Source organism: Syngnathus acus, chromosome 1 (genome assembly GCF_901709675.1).
Source record: "Syngnathus acus chromosome 1, fSynAcu1.2, whole genome shotgun sequence".
Classification (NCBI taxonomy): Eukaryota; Metazoa; Chordata; class Actinopteri; order Syngnathiformes; family Syngnathidae; genus Syngnathus; species Syngnathus acus.
In genome coordinates this window covers 8,717,235-8,737,576 of record NC_051087.1, presented here as the reverse complement: position 1 = coordinate 8,737,576, position 20,342 = coordinate 8,717,235, and the positions used below count along the sequence as shown (strand labels likewise).

General features: G+C 39.9%; 1 protein-coding gene across 1 annotated transcript; it reads left to right on the top strand.

The window, feature by feature from the left end:
- Positions 1–871: 871 nt before the first annotated feature.
- smc3 (structural maintenance of chromosomes 3) lies at positions 872–17,413 on the top strand. Its single transcript, XM_037252619.1, has 29 exons — positions 872–1,051; positions 1,458–1,533; positions 1,903–1,941; positions 2,023–2,090; positions 2,172–2,243; positions 2,576–2,655; positions 2,746–2,824; positions 2,975–3,092; positions 3,730–3,905; positions 4,096–4,176; positions 4,719–4,883; positions 5,835–5,956; positions 6,412–6,625; positions 6,905–7,008; positions 7,744–7,843; positions 8,359–8,519; positions 8,814–8,955; positions 9,168–9,318; positions 9,417–9,569; positions 11,371–11,522; positions 11,686–11,844; positions 12,658–12,765; positions 13,118–13,226; positions 13,391–13,638; positions 15,030–15,242; positions 15,327–15,515; positions 16,053–16,230; positions 16,321–16,427; positions 16,882–17,413. The coding sequence occupies exons 1-29, from the start codon at positions 1,037–1,039 to the stop codon at positions 16,951–16,953; spliced, it is 3,651 nt and encodes a 1,216-aa protein (XP_037108514.1). The 5' UTR covers positions 872–1,036; the 3' UTR covers positions 16,954–17,413.
- The last annotated feature ends 2,929 nt before the right edge of the window (positions 17,414–20,342 follow it).

Below are 20,342 nucleotides of genomic sequence, written 5' to 3'. Positions count from 1 at the left end.
GACTTTGTACTTTAGTAGAAGTACTGATTAAAAAATGCACTTGAAGCATTAAGACGATTCACTTGGTATATTAAAGATAATAATCATTTTAAGGACTTGATCTAGTTCAGGAAATGAGAGGATTTTTGTCAAATTCATAATTTTGCAATTTTCAACATCTTTGCACAACACGTATGTGGAGGGCTCCTTCTGCCTCCTCGTGGCTAAATATTACACCCCTAAATAAAAGCAAAAAGTCATCTGAGAACTAAATACTCAAAGAAAGTACTGACACCTTAAAAATAATACAATCAGGTAAAGTAGCTATTTATTTGAACATTGCGACTTCCCACAACTAAGAAATACACAGGGTAAAGGCATAATATTCATGTAACCCATCATGGGGCTAAAAATTTAAATACAGTGGTTGTTTTTCTGTAGTCTTAGTGAATTTGGCAGGACTCTGTGATTTTGTTTATTCAAGTACCAACAAAGTAAATTAGCTACTCATGAATAAATATAGTGCATTGTTTTATTGAATATTGTTTCCATGTTAGAGATTTTGTTTTTAAACGATAGTGCAGTTTTGTACATTTGTGCAATTCCTATCGCGTGCTTCTCTCTCACTCATTTCGCGCCCAGAAGACAACCAGTTGCTCTGTACCAAATTTACAAATAGGGAAGCAACTAACGACCAATTTTTCAAAATTACTATTATTTGCACGAAAATAAATATCGAATATTGATTTTGTTAGATATAAAACTAAAACGTAGATTGTTTTGGGCAAAATTTGGTGCAATACAAATTACTGTATTACGTTAACGTGTGTTATATTTATCATTATCACCCTGTTTTCACATTTTGGTATGATCCATCTCATCCCGCCCCCGCCGCCATTTTCTATGTTTTCCTTCACTGCGAAGTGGTACACTAATTTTAAATGCTGAAACGAAAATAATAGTAACAAGTGTGGGCTTTTATTTACCCCCCATCTCCATTTACGTGGGGCTGACCGATTTGCTCCTAATTCAGACAAGGAGACCCCCGAAATAGACGATGTACATCAAACAGGTAAGCTAACAACACCAGTGTGTTCCCCTTGCTTGCTCTCACTGGGCCGAATGGGCTAGCATTGCTACTTGCTGAATGAACGCTGTTCTGAGGACGCAGCTTCAGGCTAAAACCTTGTTTCGTGTAAGTAACAAAGCAGGTCGTTAAAATGAATGGCCGTCACTATAAATTTAACCAAAACTCCAAAGAAAGTCCTGCGTTGAATTGCCCGCCCCCCTTTTGAGGATGCTAGGCTAAGGCTAGCCGAATCTTCAAACTGTGAATAGAAGTCTCCTGTCTCTCTCCCTACTTTCTCAGTCTTTCTCTGTGGCTGCAATATTTGTTATTTGACACATTTACATTGTGATAAACGCAATGCATTTGACACTCCCTTCCCATAAAAATGCATTGAATGGCTCTTGTGCAGGTTATCATCCAGGGGTTCCGAAGTTATCGGGACCAGACTGTGGTAGACCCGTTTAGTCCCAAGCACAATGTCATCGGTAAGTACCGAAATATTGACACCTCAACCTTCAAACTGCATTTTGTTTTTTGGGACAGACACCCGAGTTATTTGAACGAAGACTGTAAGAGATTACAAAAATCCCGTATAATCTCAAGTGCCCACAAATGTAATCATGGGAATCTGGACCTATTTGATTCAACATTCTATACCGAGTCATAATTGTTGTGCCAGATGCTAAAAATCCTCGGTATAGATGAACAAAGATACATTATCTGTGGAAAAAATAAATTTCAGACCAATTAAGTGATTGTGGATGGTTTTACTTGGCCTACCTGTTGTTCTCCAATGGCACACTGATGTGCTGTGGCATATATCAGTTTAATTCATTTTCCCCTCTTTTTCACAGTTGGACGAAATGGATCAGGAAAAAGTAACTTTTTCTATGGTGAGTAAGCCACTGAGGATAACAGCTTCCATCCATGACCTTGTTAGAGCTGGCGTTCATTGTTTATTTCTTCCTCCCCAGCCATTCAGTTTGTGCTCAGTGATGAGTTCAGCCACCTCCGACCTGAGCAGCGCCTGGCCTTGCTCCATGTAAGTAGCACGTAGCATGAGCTGCAAATAAGACTAACTTTAGTGATCATGCAAATTAAATTTCCTTGGCTTTTTTTGTAGGAGGGAACTGGTCCTCGAGTCATTTCTGCATTTGTGGAGATTATATTTGACAACTCCGACAACCGGCTGCCGGTAAGACTGAGACCAAATACTGTGTGTATTTATCACATCGGTAAACGCCGTTTCCAGAAGGCTTTCAACACAGGAAAATCCATGTAACTCCAAATTTTGTTGCACTATTATTTAATGCATAGTGTTTACTATGTTTTGGGGCTGAATACAGTACTGTACATTAAAGGAGTCACACCCACACAACATGTAAGCTTAAACCCTGAACATGGCCGCAAACAGTTTTTTTTTCCAGTCCACTACGTATTGTTGAGACCATGAAAGCATTACATGGGATAATCATTTTTGGTGTGGTTTTTTTGTGTGTAGCTAATTGTGAATATGTCTCCCTCCAGATTGACAAAGAGGAAGTCTCCCTTCGTCGTGTCATCGGTGCAAAGAAGGACCAGTATTTCTTGGACAAGAAGATGGTGACGTAAGTGTTCGTGTGCCTGTAATCGCAGGAAATATTGGCCCCACTGAATTCACGTGATCACAAGTTTGGTGGTGTTTGTGATTGGTGCAGTAAGAATGACGTCATGAACCTTCTGGAAAGTGCCGGCTTCTCCCGCTCTAACCCCTACTATATTGTCAAGCAAGGCAAGGTGAGAAAGAAGTTTGGTCTGATCGCCAACTTGCTTGTCATAAATGCCGTCATAAATGGTTTCCATTATAATATCGGCCACATTGCAACTTCACTAAAGTGCAATATGTATATATATATTGTAGTGCAATGATTTCATTGTTTGCTGCAGATCAACCAAATGGCCACAGCGCCTGACTCTCAGCGTCTGAAGCTGCTGAGGGAGGTGGCAGGAACAAGAGTGTATGATGAACGAAAAGAAGAAAGTATTTCGCTCATGAAGGAAACAGGTGTGTTCTAAGCAATTATTTTATTCTAGAATTAATTGCCCTTAATATAGGTAGCTGAGGTTTTCAGTTACAGCTCTGGGTTCTTCCTGTGTGGATTTTGATACTATACCAAGATCACCAATCAACTGGACAGGTCACACTAGCCAACTCTAAGCTGGTTAAAAAAAAAAAAAGTCATTTCTACGTCACACCCATACTTCCAAAAAGTCCTTTCTTTGACGCCTGCTACCGTTTCATTTTTCAGTGGTAGGTCTGTTGCTGTCATGTTTGTAAATGTTACTGTACATGGTAAATAAAAGCGTGATTTCCTAATATCTGTCAGAAATAAAAATGCAATTCACTCTTCCTGAAATTGTCCAGCCCTAACTCTTACTATAGTTTAATCATGTCATGCCAGAATAGTAGTTATTTATCCTAATTTTCGGCCTATTCCCAGTTTGCGAAACAAGCTGTCATCATCAACGGCTGAACATACCTGGCAAATTATAGCCTGTCGTATTATCATTTCAATAAGCGTGCTCCTCTTTGGTTTGATGTTCTATTATCCTTCAAACTCGATATTGAACAATACAATTATTCTAATGTGTAGTTATATCTAAATCAAACAATGATCTAATAATAATAATGTGTTCACCAGAGGGCAAAAGGGAGAAGATCAATGAGCTGTTGAAGTACATTGAGGAGCGTCTGCACACCCTCGAGGATGAAAAAGAGGAGCTGGCTCAGTACCAGAAATGGGACAAGATGAGAAGAGCTCTTGAGTACACCATCTACAACCAGGAGCTCAATGAAACCCGCGCCAAACTGGATGAGGTGATGTGCACAAACCTCGTTAACCGTGTTTGTAACAATGTTTTCGAAAATACTTTACACGATTGTGCAACTAATTGTGTAAGTAATGAGGTGTAGTAGTGATGATAATATAAAAAAGTTTCATTTACATCACGTTGTCTTTTGTTTATTTTCAGCATAGTCATTTAATTTTTGTGTATATATTTTTTAGCTGTCTTCCAAGAGAGAAACGTGTGGAGACAAATCACGACAGTTACGTGATGCTCAGCAAGATGCCAGAGACAAAGTTGAGGTAAATGAATAAATAATGATCTCATCTACCTACAAATTAGCAAAATAAAACAAAAATGAAACACTGGAAGTAAAATGTAGGCAATTACTTTATCAATAAAAGCAGAATTTGGTTTTTAAGTGCCATCTGTAGTAGCACTGCAGATGGTATTAAAACAGAAAATTAACAAATGGTCGCATCTTAGTAAGTGAATTGGTTATTTGGGTGCCCACAACTTTTTACACCAAATTTGAGTGTTTATTGGGAACATGGCTGAAGTAGCTCATATTCACACTCCTACAACCGGCTGGTGATGCACTGACAACAAAGGCTTTATTTTGCTCGCTCTACAATGTGCCAAGTAGTTGTTGACATTACACTAAAACAGGTACTGGTAGCCCTAATAATAAACACATAGAGGAGCTCCAAGAAGCTAAGCAGTCCTAGCAGTTTGCATGCCAGATGAATATAAAGTAGTTCAATCCCTTGAGGAGAAATAAACAGAAGTTTGAACCCCTGAATAAATGGAATCACCTTTTTTCTTTCCTGCCGCCCTTATGTAGGAGACCGAGCGAGTTGTCCGAGAATTGAAATCTAAGATCTCCGCCATGAAGGAGGAGAGGGAGCAATTGTCTGCTGAGCGCCAGGAACAGATCAAACAGAGGACCAAACTAGAGCTGAAGGCCAAGGACCTGCAGGATGAGCTGGCAGGCAACAGTGAACAGAGGGTATGGAAGCCTCCCATCTACGTCACTCTGCTTTCCAGCAACACATACCCTTCCTCTGCATCACTGCATGTATCTCCCCTACTGTCACTGCTACCAGCAGGCGCAATTGTGCTTTTTAAATAAGTCACTGAGCCTAGCATGTGGAAAATGCCACAAAGTGTTGCCAAGGTCATCTTCCCGTTAACCCTTAATAATCAATTAGCAAGTTTTATTTCTTTATAGCTAAGCTTGTGATTCAAGAAGCGTAAGCAGCAGCATGCATAAATCCCTCTGCACATCTTTATTGGCATTGCTTTACGTGCAGAGCTGGTATGACTCACCCTCAGTATGTCCTCATATTTGTGGGCACGTGTGTGTATGTATGAAGAGCATCATAAAGAACAGCTTTATTGGCTCAGTCTTACTCATGGCCATGATGGGTCCCAGGCAGAATGCTGGTTGGTGGCAGCTCAGCATCAGCCAAATGTTACTGGAGCCAAATGAAAAGGAATGCCTTCTGGCTGTTGGCAGTGTGGTTGCATTGTTGGCCAACTGGAAAAGAATATCAGTGTTTTATTTGACTGTCTTTTAGTAGAGGTGTTTTTATGGTCTGCAACTCTGTCCATGATTAGCAACCCATCCTCTCATATGATGTGCGCTATAGCAGGCAAAATCTACATAACTCATTGGTAGTGTATGGCTAATTGCAAACACAGCACATTGTTGCAGTCTTGTGAGTTGCTTGCTCTGAAAGTCAAATTAGTATCCCTAATATAGAAAGATTTGGTGCTGTGACCACAGTCATACAGTCCTTCCTACACTTAAAGATATCCTGCAGGTTGCTCTTTGTTGGTTGGCCTAGTTTGTTTTGGCCATGAATTTCAACCTCGCAGCTTAGAGATTTTTTTTCCAAATCTTTAAATGCGAAGAAGCCACCATGAGGAATATAAAACCTGTTCCACTGTTGTGTAGAAACGTCTGCTGAAAGAGCGTCAGAAGTTGCTGGAGAAAATTGAAGAGAAACAAAAGGAGCTGCAGGAGACAGAACCCAAATTCAATATGGTGAAAGAAAAGGAGGAGCGAGGTATCTCCAGGTAGGGATGACTCATTTACAGCGTCACAAGTTTACCGAGCAACTGGGGAACAGACCTAATTTTGTAAGTCAGTCATCTAAATCTCAATATATTTGGACGGTGGCAGCAGCAGGTACATATTAGGGCTGCAGCCTGCAGCTAACAATTATTTTGATGATCGCTGTTGGTTATAATGTTTTGTTCATAACTCAATTAATTAGTTTTCATTAAAAAAAACATCATAGCAAATGCACACGCATAATTTGTTGATGATTTAGTTCCTGGTTTGTCCATTTAAATGTCAGAAAATAGGCAGAGGTTTTTGCTTTAAAGTGGATAATAAAACCATACTTCCCTCAATTAATATTTATTAACCAGTTGTTTTGAAAACAACTACCTACCTAAAATGGTGGAAATTATCTGTGCATACTTGAAGAAATATATCAGATGATGGAAAATTTAAAACTTTCATTTAGACTTGCCCAGGCTACGCAGGAGAGGACCGACCTTTATGCCAAGCAGGGCCGTGGCAGTCAGTTCACCTCCAAAGAGGAGAGGGACAAGTGGATCAAGAAAGAGTTGAAATCTCTGGACCAAGCCATCAATGATAAAAAGAGACAAATTGCTGCCATCAATAAAGATCTGGAGGATACAGAGACCAACAAAGAGAAGAACCTTGAGCAGTATAATGTAAGAAGTCATTCTAATATATGATCATGTGTGCGTTTATACAGTGTAATCTGTATTTTTATTTTTATGTACAGTGAATATACTGTCAACACACCCTTTTTCAAATGCCATTTACATGTTCTCCTTAAAAAAAAGTGAGACCAAGTTAAACCAAGAACCACACAATATGTGTAGCTTTGATTTTTACTTCATGCCCAACACTTTGTATGCATCTAGGTTGTTCTTGAAGTGCTCTCTAAATAAAATTGAGTTGAGTTGCATTTTCCCTTTTGTCTCTAGAAACTAGACCAAGATCTTAATGAGGTGAAGACTCGCGTTGAGGAGTTGGACAAAAAGTACTACGAAGTGAAGAACAGAAAAGATGAGCTGCAGAGTGAAAGAAAGTAAGGTTCATTTTGGATTCGTATTGCTTAATTTTGCAGCACACGGGGTTTGTCTCTCAAGGCAAAACATCATGAAAAAGTAAACTTAAAAATGTACAACAAGGAAACTAACCTTTTCTCATGAGGTAAAAGCATATGATTTGAAATATTGATTCAACAAGACGTCGTTTGCTGTAATGCATTTTAGTTCTTGGGGCATCATAATGACTCCATTAGCAACAGCACTTCAAGATTGAAAGAAGCTTAGCCATAAGCTTGAGTATCCAAAATATAAAATATTTGCATTAGCAACAGCACTTCAAGATTGAAAGAAGCTTAAGTATCCAAAATATAAAATATTTGCTTGCATTTATTTTGCTTGTGATTTAATTTCATTTACAGTGAGAGACATTTCCTTGAGCATATCAATATTAGACAAAAACCCTATGAAACTTGTACTGTTTTAAAATGACGTCCCGGCCCTACAGATGACAGAATAGACTGATTGTGAGTCTCCATTTTCTGTCTCGCTCGTCCTCATACGGGTCACAAGTAACTAGGGCATATCCCAGCTAGTTGGTGTAGAGATAAATTATATATTTTCACTTGTGTAGAATATGCATGTTATTCACTTCCTTAGTGGACGAGTGCTTTCTCCTGTCTGACTCCTTTAAATGTACCTACGATACTTTCGGTGTGATCGGTTGTGGCTCGTGACATAAGCGTAACCGTGTGCACGTGTGTACCTGTCTGCAGCTACCTTTGGCGTGAGGAGAATGCAGAACAGCAGGCCTTGGCGGCCAAACGTGAGGACCTGGAGAAGAAACAGCAGCTCCTCAGAGCTGCCACAGGCAAGGTCTGTGACTAGTCTAACACAATATCATAAATTTGTATGGTATTCTGCTGTCTTTTCTTGCCCCGTAGCTATTAAGCCTAACCTTTCAATGCATTTCAGGGCTCAATCGTAACTTTCTTTCTCAGTTGGTCACAGCTCCTTTTTGGGTAACAGCACTATGCATGCGGATGGATAAATGTTCTAAATTGACATATCATCGTTCTATGATTGGTTGAAATAAAGCTTGACAGTGAATTGTGTTTTTATACAGTGGAACTTGGATTTAATGGACTTATGGGAGGGTGGTTTGTTAGAGCCAATTGTCTGTTAAATTGAAGCAACAGAACTTCCAGACTATAGATTGCACCTAATTAAAGCAGCAACAGCTAAATCTAGCCATAAAAACAACAGCTTTATTAGCTCCACATTCATTATAAGTGGTCTTTTCAAGCTTCAGGGATCGACTCTCTCTCTCTGCTTTTTGTGTCTTCAATGAATAATGTATTTATTTAACAATGTGTTTTCCTTCTCTCCAGGCAATCCTGAATGGCATTGACAGCATCAACAAAGTCCTTGAGCATTTCCGCCGCAAGGGCATTAACCAGCATGTGATCAACGGTTACCACGGCATCGTTATGAATAACTTTGAGTGTGAGCCTGCCTTTTACACCTGTGTGGAGGTGACTGCTGGTACCAGGTGTGGCATGTTGTTTTATTTAACAGTTTTCTTCTTCTATTATTAGTAGTATTTTTTCTTTTGTAAAGGTATTTTTCAATTTAATAGCAAACCGTTTGGAGTTGGTGAATAAAAGTTTGAATGTCAAGAAGCCTTCAACCTCGAATCGATTCTTGACAGAGATTTAAATTTAGCTGATGTCATAACTAAGGGCTAGAAAGAGATACTTACAATTTGCTACCTGCATATTTTTAATATTTTCAAAGTATTTGTTTACATCGTTGTTGATGTTATTTAAAATGGTTCCACTTTCAGACTGTTCTACCACATTGTGGAGACCGATGAGGTCAGCACCAAAATACTAATGGAGTTCAACAAGATGAATCTTCCGGGAGAAGTCACATTCCTACCCCTCAGCAAGCTCGATGTCAGGGACACCGCCTACCCAGAGACCAATGTAAGGACGTGTGTGCATATAATTTTGTTGCACACACAGCCAAATACTAATTGCGCCGTGGGCTCCAGGGGGCGCCACAAAAATGTCGAGCACTTTCCAACGTATTTTTTATTTCAATGCATTGCCTTTGATCTTTCTAGTTTTCAAGTATCCTCCTGTCATATAATATTTGACTACCTATTGTTGATAACCTTGTATCAACCTTTCATCAGGATGCCATTCCAATGATCAGCAAGCTGCGCTACAGCCACAACTTTGACAAGGCCTTCAAGCACGTATTTGGGAAGACATTGATTTGTCGCAGCATGGAGGTTTCTACGCAGCTGGCCAGAGCTTTCACCATGGACTGTATCACCTTGGAAGGTATGATCAACAACACCACCGTCAAAGAAACAATGAGCCAATTACAAGCAAATCAATAGAATATTTTGAAGAGGTATGACATCTGTTTGCCTTCGTAGGTGACCAGGTGAGCCACCGTGGAGCTCTGACAGGAGGCTATTATGATACTAGAAAGTCTCGGCTGGAGCTGCAGAAGGACATGAGGAAGGCTGAAGAGGAGCTGGGTGAGCTGGAGGCCAAGCTTAATGAGAATCTGCGCAGGAACATCGAACATATCCTTTTTGATTTGCACTTCTCTGCTCATGCATTTTCCATGAGAATCTCGGATGTAAAATATATAATCAAGTTATTATAATTAACCCGCCAGTCGTGTCTTAAAATCGATTAGTGTTGTGTTTTTTAAAATTCTACCCATTATGAAGCACTGAAAAAAAAATTAAGAGACCAGCTTGGTTTGTTCCTGTATATTTTAAAAGCCTAGTACAACTAAAGGTATATTTGTTTGGACCAGTGGATTGAATGGGGAAAAACAGCTCATGAGGGTTGGATTGAAGAAATGCTTGATACATTTTTCAAATTTTTTTTGTTTTTATAATAGCCAAAGTCACTTCACAAGTTCTTACATAAATTGGTCTGGCACTTGGTGCTTTTAGGCATTCCATTATTTATTTTGCGTTAGTTAGTTAGTTAGTTAGTTAGTTAGTTAGTTAGTTAGTTAGTTAGTTAGTTAGTTAGTTAGTTAGTTAGTACACTTTTAGCACCAAATGAACAAAAAATGGAAGAAAACACGGTGGTCCCTTAATTGTTTTCCACTGTCATAAAAATGTTTTCATACTTGGATTACATACTGGAATCACAAAGCTGGGATGCTGTGAGGGGCCTGAGAAAGGTAAAAAAGGATTAGGAAATAGCAGGTTGTATTGGACGGAGCAACAATGACTCACCGCTGTCAGAGCTGGAATGCACGTCAGGATAAACAAGAGAGAGGCTTTGTGTTGATTGTTTTAATCACATGGTTACTTCATGTGTCTGCACATCTGGTGAATCAGGTGATGTGTGCGTGTGCGCATTCACCTGCGGATAACTCTGCGAGAAGACAGGCAAAAGGACCAATGAGGGAGTTGTGTGACCGCATCTTTCTCTTCCGCAGTGGTGAGTCACAGTTGTCATCCATTATTTAAAAGCCCATCGTTGTTTTCTGTCTCTCCGCTTCTGGCCTGTGAGATTCCCTTGATTCACCTCACCCGTCACTTATATTTAAGTGTCCAGTCCATCTTCATTTTGGTCAGACAGACAGGGAAAGGAAGCCAAGCTCAGATTCTTCTACAATTTTGAATCTTGTATTCGTTCAATATCAAATGCGGAGTGCGCATCACATTTTTAACATTCATTTCCTATCTGTCGTTTTCACTGAGGGAAATGCTCTCGAACGCTTCATTGCTTGGACCGTAATTAAATCAATTAAGCCACCAGTTATGGATTTGCCCGCATTAATAGACTTGATCGAAAACTCCAAGGCACAGTGGAGTGTCGACGTCATGGACAATCAATAGTGCCGTCTGTTCATTTAGCTTTAAGATGGCAGGGCTCCCGCAGATCCTTAGTCTTGAAAAACATTATGTATATACACAAATCTAAAAACAAGGCCTTAATTGGCAGTGAAACATCAGTCAGCTTTTTATAAAGTTGAACCCTTGGAAATGTATGATAATAAAACTGTCTCATATCTCATTTCAATTAACATTATTAAAATACTTTACCAAATGACTCCCGTGGTAACACACACAATCAGGTCATCTGGAACAAGACTGATGTTATTTTAGTGGGAACTATTAAGAGCACGTCATTTATGTACTGTAGCAACTTTGAGAACATTATGAATTTAATCTTAAACTTAATTTCAAATGGAACTTAAAAGTCTTGGATTTAACTTGCCTTAAGCGGCTGTAACCCTAAAGGAGGATGTTCAGCGAGATTAAAATCATGTCTTTGATGACAAATTTGTTTTTGTGGTGTTTTGTTTTAATGATAACCCCAAAAATGCTCATAGACTTCTTTAACACATGCTTTCACGTATCAACAATGAGATCGACCAGCTGATGAACCAAATGCAGCAGATTGAGACACAGCAGAGGAAGTTTAAGGCCTCCCGTGACAGTATTCTTTCAGAGATGAAGATGCTGAAAGAGAAGAGGCAACAGTCAGAGAAGACTTTCATGCCAAAGGTGACCCAAATTATCCTAGAATTCTATGTATGGGACATACCAGGAGTTGTGCTCATTTAACTTCCAAGTCAAGGCTTCACTGAATTTGTGTAAAAACAGGAACTTGATCATCTCGCTTTGTATCGCTGACTGATGTATCGTCCTCTTCATGTTTCCTGTGCAGCAACGAAGTCTTCAGAGTCTGGAGGCCAGCCTCCACGCCATGGAGTCCACTAGAGAGTCACTGAAGGATGAGTTGGGCACAGATTTGCTCTCCCAGCTCAGCCTGGAGGACCAGAGGCGCGTGGATGACCTCAATGATGAGATCCGCCAGCTCCAGCAGGTTAGGAGAAAATGAGGAAGAGTGCTGGAGAAACAGTGCTGTGTATGAAATAACCACTGATTAAACCACGAACAAGGCCCTCTTGGAATAAGTGTTTATTGTTCGACCAACAAAGAAATTGCTTTTCGGGGTGTTAGTATTCCCAAATAGTCAAATTCTGTCTTTCAAGTGCCTGTGTCCTGGTGAAAATGTATCTAGTCCAGGGGTCCCGATTCCCTAACATGACTCATCCAAATTTTAATCTGTAGCACCCCCAGGAATGTTCAAAAGAGCTAAAAGATCCATGCACATCACTGAACAGGGAGTCCTTCATTTTTGCAGCTGTTTTAATAGTTTCACCTAAATTAGCACCTGTTCCCAGGCAATTTTCTTTACTGCTTGCAGAATTTTGAGAATTTAACTATTTCTGACACAAATGGACTAGTTCATGTGCACTTCAGTGCAGCACCGTTGTTGTCTTAATTTTGCCACCATCCTCTTATTCCTGCTGCTGCTAATTCATTAAAATGACCTGGGTGCGGTGAAAGGCGCAGGCAGCAGCTGTGTGCGGGAGGTTCCTGTGATCATTTTTTTTCTGTACCAGCTTCTTAAGTCATATCCCCAATTGTGTTATACAACTTCACCCACATAGCACAGAGCCTTTCATGCACGTTTCGGCAGTGTTTGCTCTTCGTTTGCGTGACATGTAACATAATGTGCAATTGTGCATTTTATTACAGTGAATGTTGCCATGGTATTTTTAGTCTCTGCTTTCTCGTTGTCCAAGCAAAACCATCAGCGCAAATAACAATGTTGTTTTTGTGCCAACCACAGGACAACAGACAATTGCTGAATGAGAGAATCAAGTTGGAGGGCATCATGACTCGAGTGGAGACGTACCTCAATGAGAATTTGAGGAAGCGTCTTGATCAAGTGGAACAGGTACAGTGTGGCCTTAATGACCTGCTAAAGGGGGGGACAATTATTTAATTCCCCGCTAAATTGTATGATCTTGCTCACGTTTTAATGATTGAAATAGGCATTTCAATGCCCTAACAAAATGCAAATTAATATTTTTTAAAAAATGGTGCCACTCCGCTTTATCTATTTGCATTGTAAATTCAGATATGTCATAATAATTGATACATTGATTGATACAACCTTTGATCAGATCAACCCAAGTACATGGTAATATGTGGTCTGGGCAAGACTTGAAATAAAGTTCACCTTTCATGGAATGCAGAATGGGGATTTGTATTATATGTATATAATTTATTTTGATTTGCAAACACAGGAGCTTAATGAGCTGCGAGAGACCGAGGGAGGCACTGTACTCACAGCCACAACATCCGAGCTAGATGGCATCAACAAACGGGTCAAGGAGACACTGGCCCGATCAGAAGGTATGATCATGCAGACAGGAGAAATACATAAGGCCTTCATTCATTGTGCAGTTGATAGGTGTATAAAGTAAGAAAACCAACCAAGCAGTATTCATTAGTTGATTTCCTATAATATAATAAACAAGTGACACTCCAAAATGAGAACTACTTATGACATCCTTTAGATCTGGACACTTTGGTCGACAAGACGGAGTCGGAGATCAAGGATCACATTAGGAGCATGGATCGTTGGAAGAACATAGAGAAGGAACAAAATGATGCAATCAACCATGACACCAAGGAGTTGGAGAAGATGACTAATCGGCAGGGCATGTTGCTCAAGAAGAAGGAGGAGTGCATGAAGAAGATCAGGGAGTTGGGCTCGCTACCTCAGGAGGCTTTTGAAAAGTACCAGACCCTCACACTCAAGCAGGTATAACCGTCACGCCTTCAACTTGCTCAAAACCATTCCGAAGCAGGACCAGTAAAAACAAACATTCAAATCACCAACTGTTTTAGCACAACTTTCCAAATAGTCAAAAAAACAGTCCAGAAATTAAGAGTATAACATCTGATAAAAACAAGATGAGCCGCAACAATGTTCTTGATTTAATTTTCTCTTCTATTTCTATTCTCTCAATTTTCCAAGAGTTTCATTTATTTATTTCTAATGCATTAAAGAAAGCAGAAGCGCCCCTCGGGAACAAGACCTGAGGCCTTTGCCCACCCACTCTCTCAGCAGTGACTCACATATGAGTCAGTGCTCAGCTTGTTGCCTCTGAGGGCTCTAACTGTGACTGAGTGCACTTGGCTGCAGCTTCATTAATGTCTAAGCATGTGTGTATGTTTGCTGTTTGCCTTCTATGACAATGGTGAGAATAGCCCCACATGTTTTCAAACTGCCCACATACAGCAGCTCGTTCTCTGTGGAAGCATGATTGTGGCCAGGATGATGCCATTGATTGCAGGAGTTGATCAGGCAGATGATGGACAAGCTTCCCCACTGATCCTTCTGGAACTCCAATTAATTTATAGGTCATGGGCCTAGAGAGATTTCTTTTCATTTTTTTAGCTCAAGCATTTTACTAATTCATCAGCTAACCTTGTTTCAGAGGATGATAGAATCTGACCATGCCTTCTAACTCATTATAACATACTAAATGGGATGAACATTAATAAGTATTTCTACTTTTACTGCTGAGTTGTGGTCTTCTAGAAAAGTAAGACTTCAATGTCAAGTAACACAAGGAGGCACATTCAAATACTGCCATACTTAATGTTTTTAATTTGTTTCATATTGATGCCTTTGAAGTGCTTGCCATGCAAATATTCACTGTAATTTCTACTCTTCTTTAACATACATTAGTGAGTGGTAGAGTACAGTGCGTTACATCTTAGAAGTTCCTTCTCCTTCATAAACCAGGAGACCTAAACTGTATTTCCTCAAATCGTGGCCATCCTCCTAATAGACATCATGCCTTAGTTCGTCAGTGGGTGTGTGTGTCATCCCAGTTAAACGTCACGTAAACGCCTCCCGGGAGTATGATTGCTATCCATTAGGGAAAATAAAATCTGTTGGTATCTGTAATGACCTTAAGTTATAAATAGCATTTGTTGATTTCCCATAAATGGGATTTCCCTGTCAGTAATGTAATCACGACAACAGCTTGCTACTGTTAAAACCACAACCAATGAAAAGACTATTATATACTATTACATTTTTAAACTCCTCTTTAAAGATTCATGTAGCATCGTGGCACATAGGGTAAAAATGCGGCATGATCATTTGGCATAACTGGTGTTGTATTTCTTTTCCCCAACCAGTTGTTCCGTAAGCTGGAGCAGTGCAACACGGAGCTGAAGAAGTACAGTCACGTAAACAAGAAGGCCTTGGATCAGTTCGTCAACTTCTCTGAGCAAAAAGAGAAACTGATCAAGCGTCAGGACGAGCTGGACCGAGGGTACAAATCCATCATGGAACTTATGAATGTGCTGGAGCTGCGCAAGTACGAAGCCATCCAGCTCACATTCAAACAGGTACTGATCTCTGAAAACTTTGTATGTATACAATCCTCCAGAATTTAGTTAGTCAACCGAGCCTCGTCTTCCTCGCACCCGCAGGTGTCAAAGAACTTCAGCGAAGTATTCCAGAAGTTGGTGCCTGGAGGTAAAGCCACGCTGGTGATGAAGAAGGGAGACGCTGAAGGCAGTCAGTCCCAAGATGAAGAGGGTGGCGCGGACAGCGAAAGGGGCTCCGGCTCACAGAGCAGCGTGCCGTCCGTGGATCAGTTTACCGGAGTGGGGATCAGAGTAAGAAATCGAAGAGTTTTTTTGTTTGGTTTTATGATTAAGACACGCTTTCATGTATATCAACAGTTGCCCAGTAGTTATTTAGCTGAAGCCAATGCCAATGAGGTTTAAAAATATTCCAAAAATTGTTTCAAAAGTGTGTACAGAGCAATTGAACTAGAACTGAATTTCTCTATATATCCAACTCATGAATGATCATGATGATTAATTGTAAACTTGGCATCTGTGTCATTGGCAAAGAGGAGGCAAAAAAAGTCATTATAACACGACGTCCCATGAGGTCAGTTAATCACGAGCTTTTTCCTCGCCGAGAATTGTCGTCATACACGCTCAGGACTATGTTCAGTCAGTCAGTGTAATTTGTCTTGTCAGACAGTCATCATTCTAGAAACCCCAATTGTACTATATATGGGTACTTGTAAAATAATGTATTTTTATTTGACAAATTCTGTTCTTTTTTGGTGTTTTTGATTTGATTATTTGAAAGGAAGTGCTATTACATATAGACAGAGAAGCTGACACAATTCTGTGTTGTAGGTGTCTTTCACAGGCAAGCAGGGTGAGATGAGAGAAATGCAGCAGTTATCTGGAGGTCAAAAGTCTCTGGTGGCCCTGGCTCTGATCTTTGCCATCCAAAAGTGTGACCCCGCCCCCTTTTACCTTTTTGACGAAATCGACCAGGCCCTCGACGCCCAGCACAGGAAGGCTGTCTCAGGTAATGGGCGGCGATTTCACACAAACAACGGTTATGCGCCATCAATGCGGATGAAGTACTAACATGTTTTCTGTTTGGTGTCCAATGGAGACATGATTGTTGAGTTGGCCGGCCACGCTCAATTCATCACTACAACCTTCAGGCCTGAGCTGCTGGAGTCTGCTGATAAGTTTTACGGAGTCAAATTCAGAAACAAGGTGAGCTGGGCACCTACGGATCTCTTAAAAAGTCGACATAGATCTTGCCAAATTTGCATCGGCATCTTGTTAGAACATCAGCCTCAGATTGGAAGTTTGGGGTTCTAGTTTCTCCTCTTGGACCTGATTGTGATTGTTTGCTTCGTTGCCTTCTTCCCACAATTGAGTGTCCTTAAAAATATGGGGTTTTATGTGCTGAAGCTGCATAGGTGAGGCTTTTTCTCTGCATTACCACTTGGTTGCTTTCTCAGAGCTATAGCAACAGCGCCCCCTGCTGGCAGATAATGTGATGATTTATGATTCATGTTCTAATCCAAGCCCCCTCCTATTCACTTTTTCTTCTCACCTTCTCATCTCTGCTTTGTTTTCAAGTATATTATTAGTATCATCATTTTTTTTTTTTATAGTATAGTCTCCACTGGGTGTAAATTGAGTTTTGTATTTCTTTTTCTAGGTGAGTCACATTGACGTGATCACAGCAGAGCAGGCCAAAGACTTTGTGGAGGATGACACCACTCATGGTTAATAGGTGACTCCTATTGACTTCTACCCTTCTTCTTCTGCGTTCTTATGGTTCAAATTACACTGTTAACTTAGCTGTTCACTGACATTCTTAATTTGATTTGACTGAATTTGTATGACTTGAACATTCGGAGGTTAAAATTCTGCAGAAAAGTTTTATATATGTAAGTTTTTAATGTTTGTTTAACTTGTACCCGTTCCGACCTGTCCTTCCACTTGTCCCACCATTCTGTTTGTGGGCCATCAAAGATAAAGGCTCTGTTCTATACTTAGTAGTTCGTACTTTAAGTCATTTTCTGTTTAGCATATTTACATACGTGCCATTTGAATTCTGCGACACATACCAATGATGGAAAGTTCTAACAGTTTTTTTTTTTTTTAAATTTCCTCATTGATGTTGGTATTCTATTAGGTTGAATGTTTTTTGTATGTAATAAATTGGATAATGAATTTAAAAAAAAAAAGCTTAATAATCTTTTACACCTCCCTTTGCTAACGTTAGATGGCGCAGTTTTACTGTAGCGCTCAGTGATTATTGATGTTGAGTTCTAAATTTTGTATTGTGCCAATTTTACCCTTCAATTTGAAGCAACTGTTTCAGACGTATTGTACAGTGGCTAACGGTAGTTTTTTAAGAGCAGAAAAATGAGAGTTGCGACGAAGTCTCAATATTTATATGGCCCTGACTGTATGGAACCCGCTTAAGTGTCAGAGGCCAGATAAGTTTGAGTGTGATTATGCATTTGTACTGGAATGGCGTCACTGCGCTGGTAGGTGTCTTTGGGCCGAGTGAACCACCATGACCTCACAGGCAGTTGGTTGGAAAGCAGATGGCCACATGTCATTGAGCTGGGTGCGATATTGACAGAACACCTCATGTCCGTGCGCCCGTTAGCCTTTGCTTGCCAAACATTTACAAGCCTGCAAACTATTGAATCTGCTGCCAATTCACATGACAGATGGCCACCATCGGGAAGATCCGTGCTTCTTGTCGGCCGCCTGGCCCCGCCCGAGACGTTCTCAAACTCCTCTTCCAAACATGTTCCAAAGCTGTCTCTTTTTCCGCCCCTCCCTTCTTTCGCGCAATATAAACAGCATGTCTTCAAAGCCCCAGCCTGGCTACCCTCTGCTATTATAAAACTGGAGAACAAATGACCATTGCTCCACAAACAAGCCACTCATCATTTAACAAAAAAAGCATAAAGTTGTGATAGCTGTCACAGTCAAGAAGTTAATTCGTTGTTTAACAGCTGGCAGTGTTGAGTCCTGCCACTACTTTGCTTGTGTTCTTGCACTTCGCGGTGGTCTTGTCTGAAACACTGACGTCTCATTTATCAACCTGTCACAAGACCACATCCACCTGACCTGACTCATCTTCGGCTCTCAGCCTAGCCTGTGAGTTCAGAGCAAACAAAAATTTAACCAGAAATGTTATCTTTTTTAAATGTTGATTTTATTTTTATTATTTGGGGGGGGGGGGGTTCTGTTTGTATATAGGATTAATGAAAGTGTAACGCAGCAGCAACTTTTTATTGGGAAAACATGTTTCTATTTTATCACTCCAGACCGCCAGGGGGCAGTGCTGAAAGCACAGAATACACCTGGGAGTTGGATGTTACGACCTAAAAGCCTGTGACACCCACAGGACAGTATTCATTTAGGAACTTGATCATAGGCTTGTATGAAGTTGTAAAATTAACAGCTGTCTTATACTCATGGACAGAATTTTAAATACATTACAAGAACCTTATACTGTTGAGGTACAGAGTTTGGTGGGATAGAGTCAATAAAATCAAACATGTCAGCAAAGGCTTAGCTGTTCAAAGTTCTGTAAGTGGACAACATCATTTACAAGGGTGCAATACTGGTATCACTGTCATTCAGTTTTATGTTTGCTTCTATTTTAGATTTTTTATTTTTTTTTGATGATCTGCTCTGTTTCAAACATTGGTAACATGGCCCGGACGATGCAGTGGCAGGATCTTACAGTAAGGGGTTGGTAAGGGGGGCGGGGGGTATACGCAAACAAATGTTATCTTACGAACAATGGAATTTACAGTGTTGTCAGTGATTGCATGTGCTTAAGTTGGCTTTATGACCTCATAAATGCCAGTACCAGTGTCACCTTTTTTTAGATTGAGAAAATGCCTTGATTATCTTGTATAAATCCTTAACACTGGTTGATATTCATATCATCTTTAAATGCATCAAGGAATCATATATATGATATAGTTGTGCAGCTAAACACTTTCATGAGTTAGTATGTGTGCAGAAAACGAGCACACTGAAATAGATACCCTCAATGTAAGGATATTTGACCTTCAGTGCCATGTGCGTATGTACTTGTATCACATGTGGTCTGCTCGGCTTTAGTTGGACAGCTAGTGTCGCCCTCTGGGCTCTCAACATAAAAGTCCGCCTCTGATGAGGTTAAAGGTAGAATCCCATCTAATGACTTCACACATGTCATTTTAAATCCACCGCAGAATAAACATTCTCGCCTTCGTGCCTGTGTTCAGCTTCACTGTCATTCTCACATGCACCAGCATGAGATTTTAGAGAAAATACCAGCATTTTATTTTTGCTTTTGGTACCTACATACCTAGTTTATGTCATGCGTTCATGTCTGTTATATAATTTTATTAGTAGGTTATTTATTTTCATTTAAGTATGTATTGTTGCAGTGTCTAACCAGTATAAAACACCTTGTCCCATTATACACACACACCAAAAAAAACTAAATAACATAAGATATAGGAACTGTATCAAATATTTTGCCACATAATAATGTTTATTATTCACTGACACTCTCAAATACATACAAAATGAATCTATATTGTTATTGTAGTTGTTTGTCATGTTGCAGAGCTGTACTTCATAATGTTGCTGTTTCAAATATGTTGGTAACCTGAGTTACATGACAGAGAAATATAATAGATTGTATGCCATGTAAGCTCTGATACAACCCGTGTATTGAATATCAATACATTGTGCTAATGATCATAATGTATTTGGACAGTGGATATGCAGTACAAGGTGTGTCAGAGAAGTTCCAGGACTGGTGAGTTCAGTACACTGTGACCTCGGCTCGATCTCTGCAGGTAATAAACCTTTTCCACATGCTATTATATACTCATACAAAATAACACTGGTGGTGATTATTTATCTAAACCTCAGTATCACACTTTAAACATTAATCTGCAGGTGTCATCCATGTAGTGAGAGAGTATTTTCTTTTCATTTTGAACTGAAATGAATGTGAGCAGTGACGGTAGTGGAATGATGATTCCCATTTATTTACCTGGGTTATGAAGCCATCAAGTTTGCACAATTTCTTTTGGCTTCAGGCAGGCGATATAATGTGAAATTGGATGTCATTTCCAAAATGATTAC

What these genes read in the sequence shown, in the direction of transcription:
- smc3 (XM_037252619.1), top strand. An exon ending in CCCGCGCCAAACTGGATGAG is followed by an intron (nt 3,906 to 4,095) that starts GTGATGTGCACA and finishes TATATTTTTTAG; the next exon opens with CTGTCTTCCAAGAGAGAAAC. An exon ending in GAGGAGCGAGGTATCTCCAG is followed by an intron (nt 5,957 to 6,411) that starts GTAGGGATGACT and finishes ACTTTCATTTAG; the next exon opens with ACTTGCCCAGGCTACGCAGG.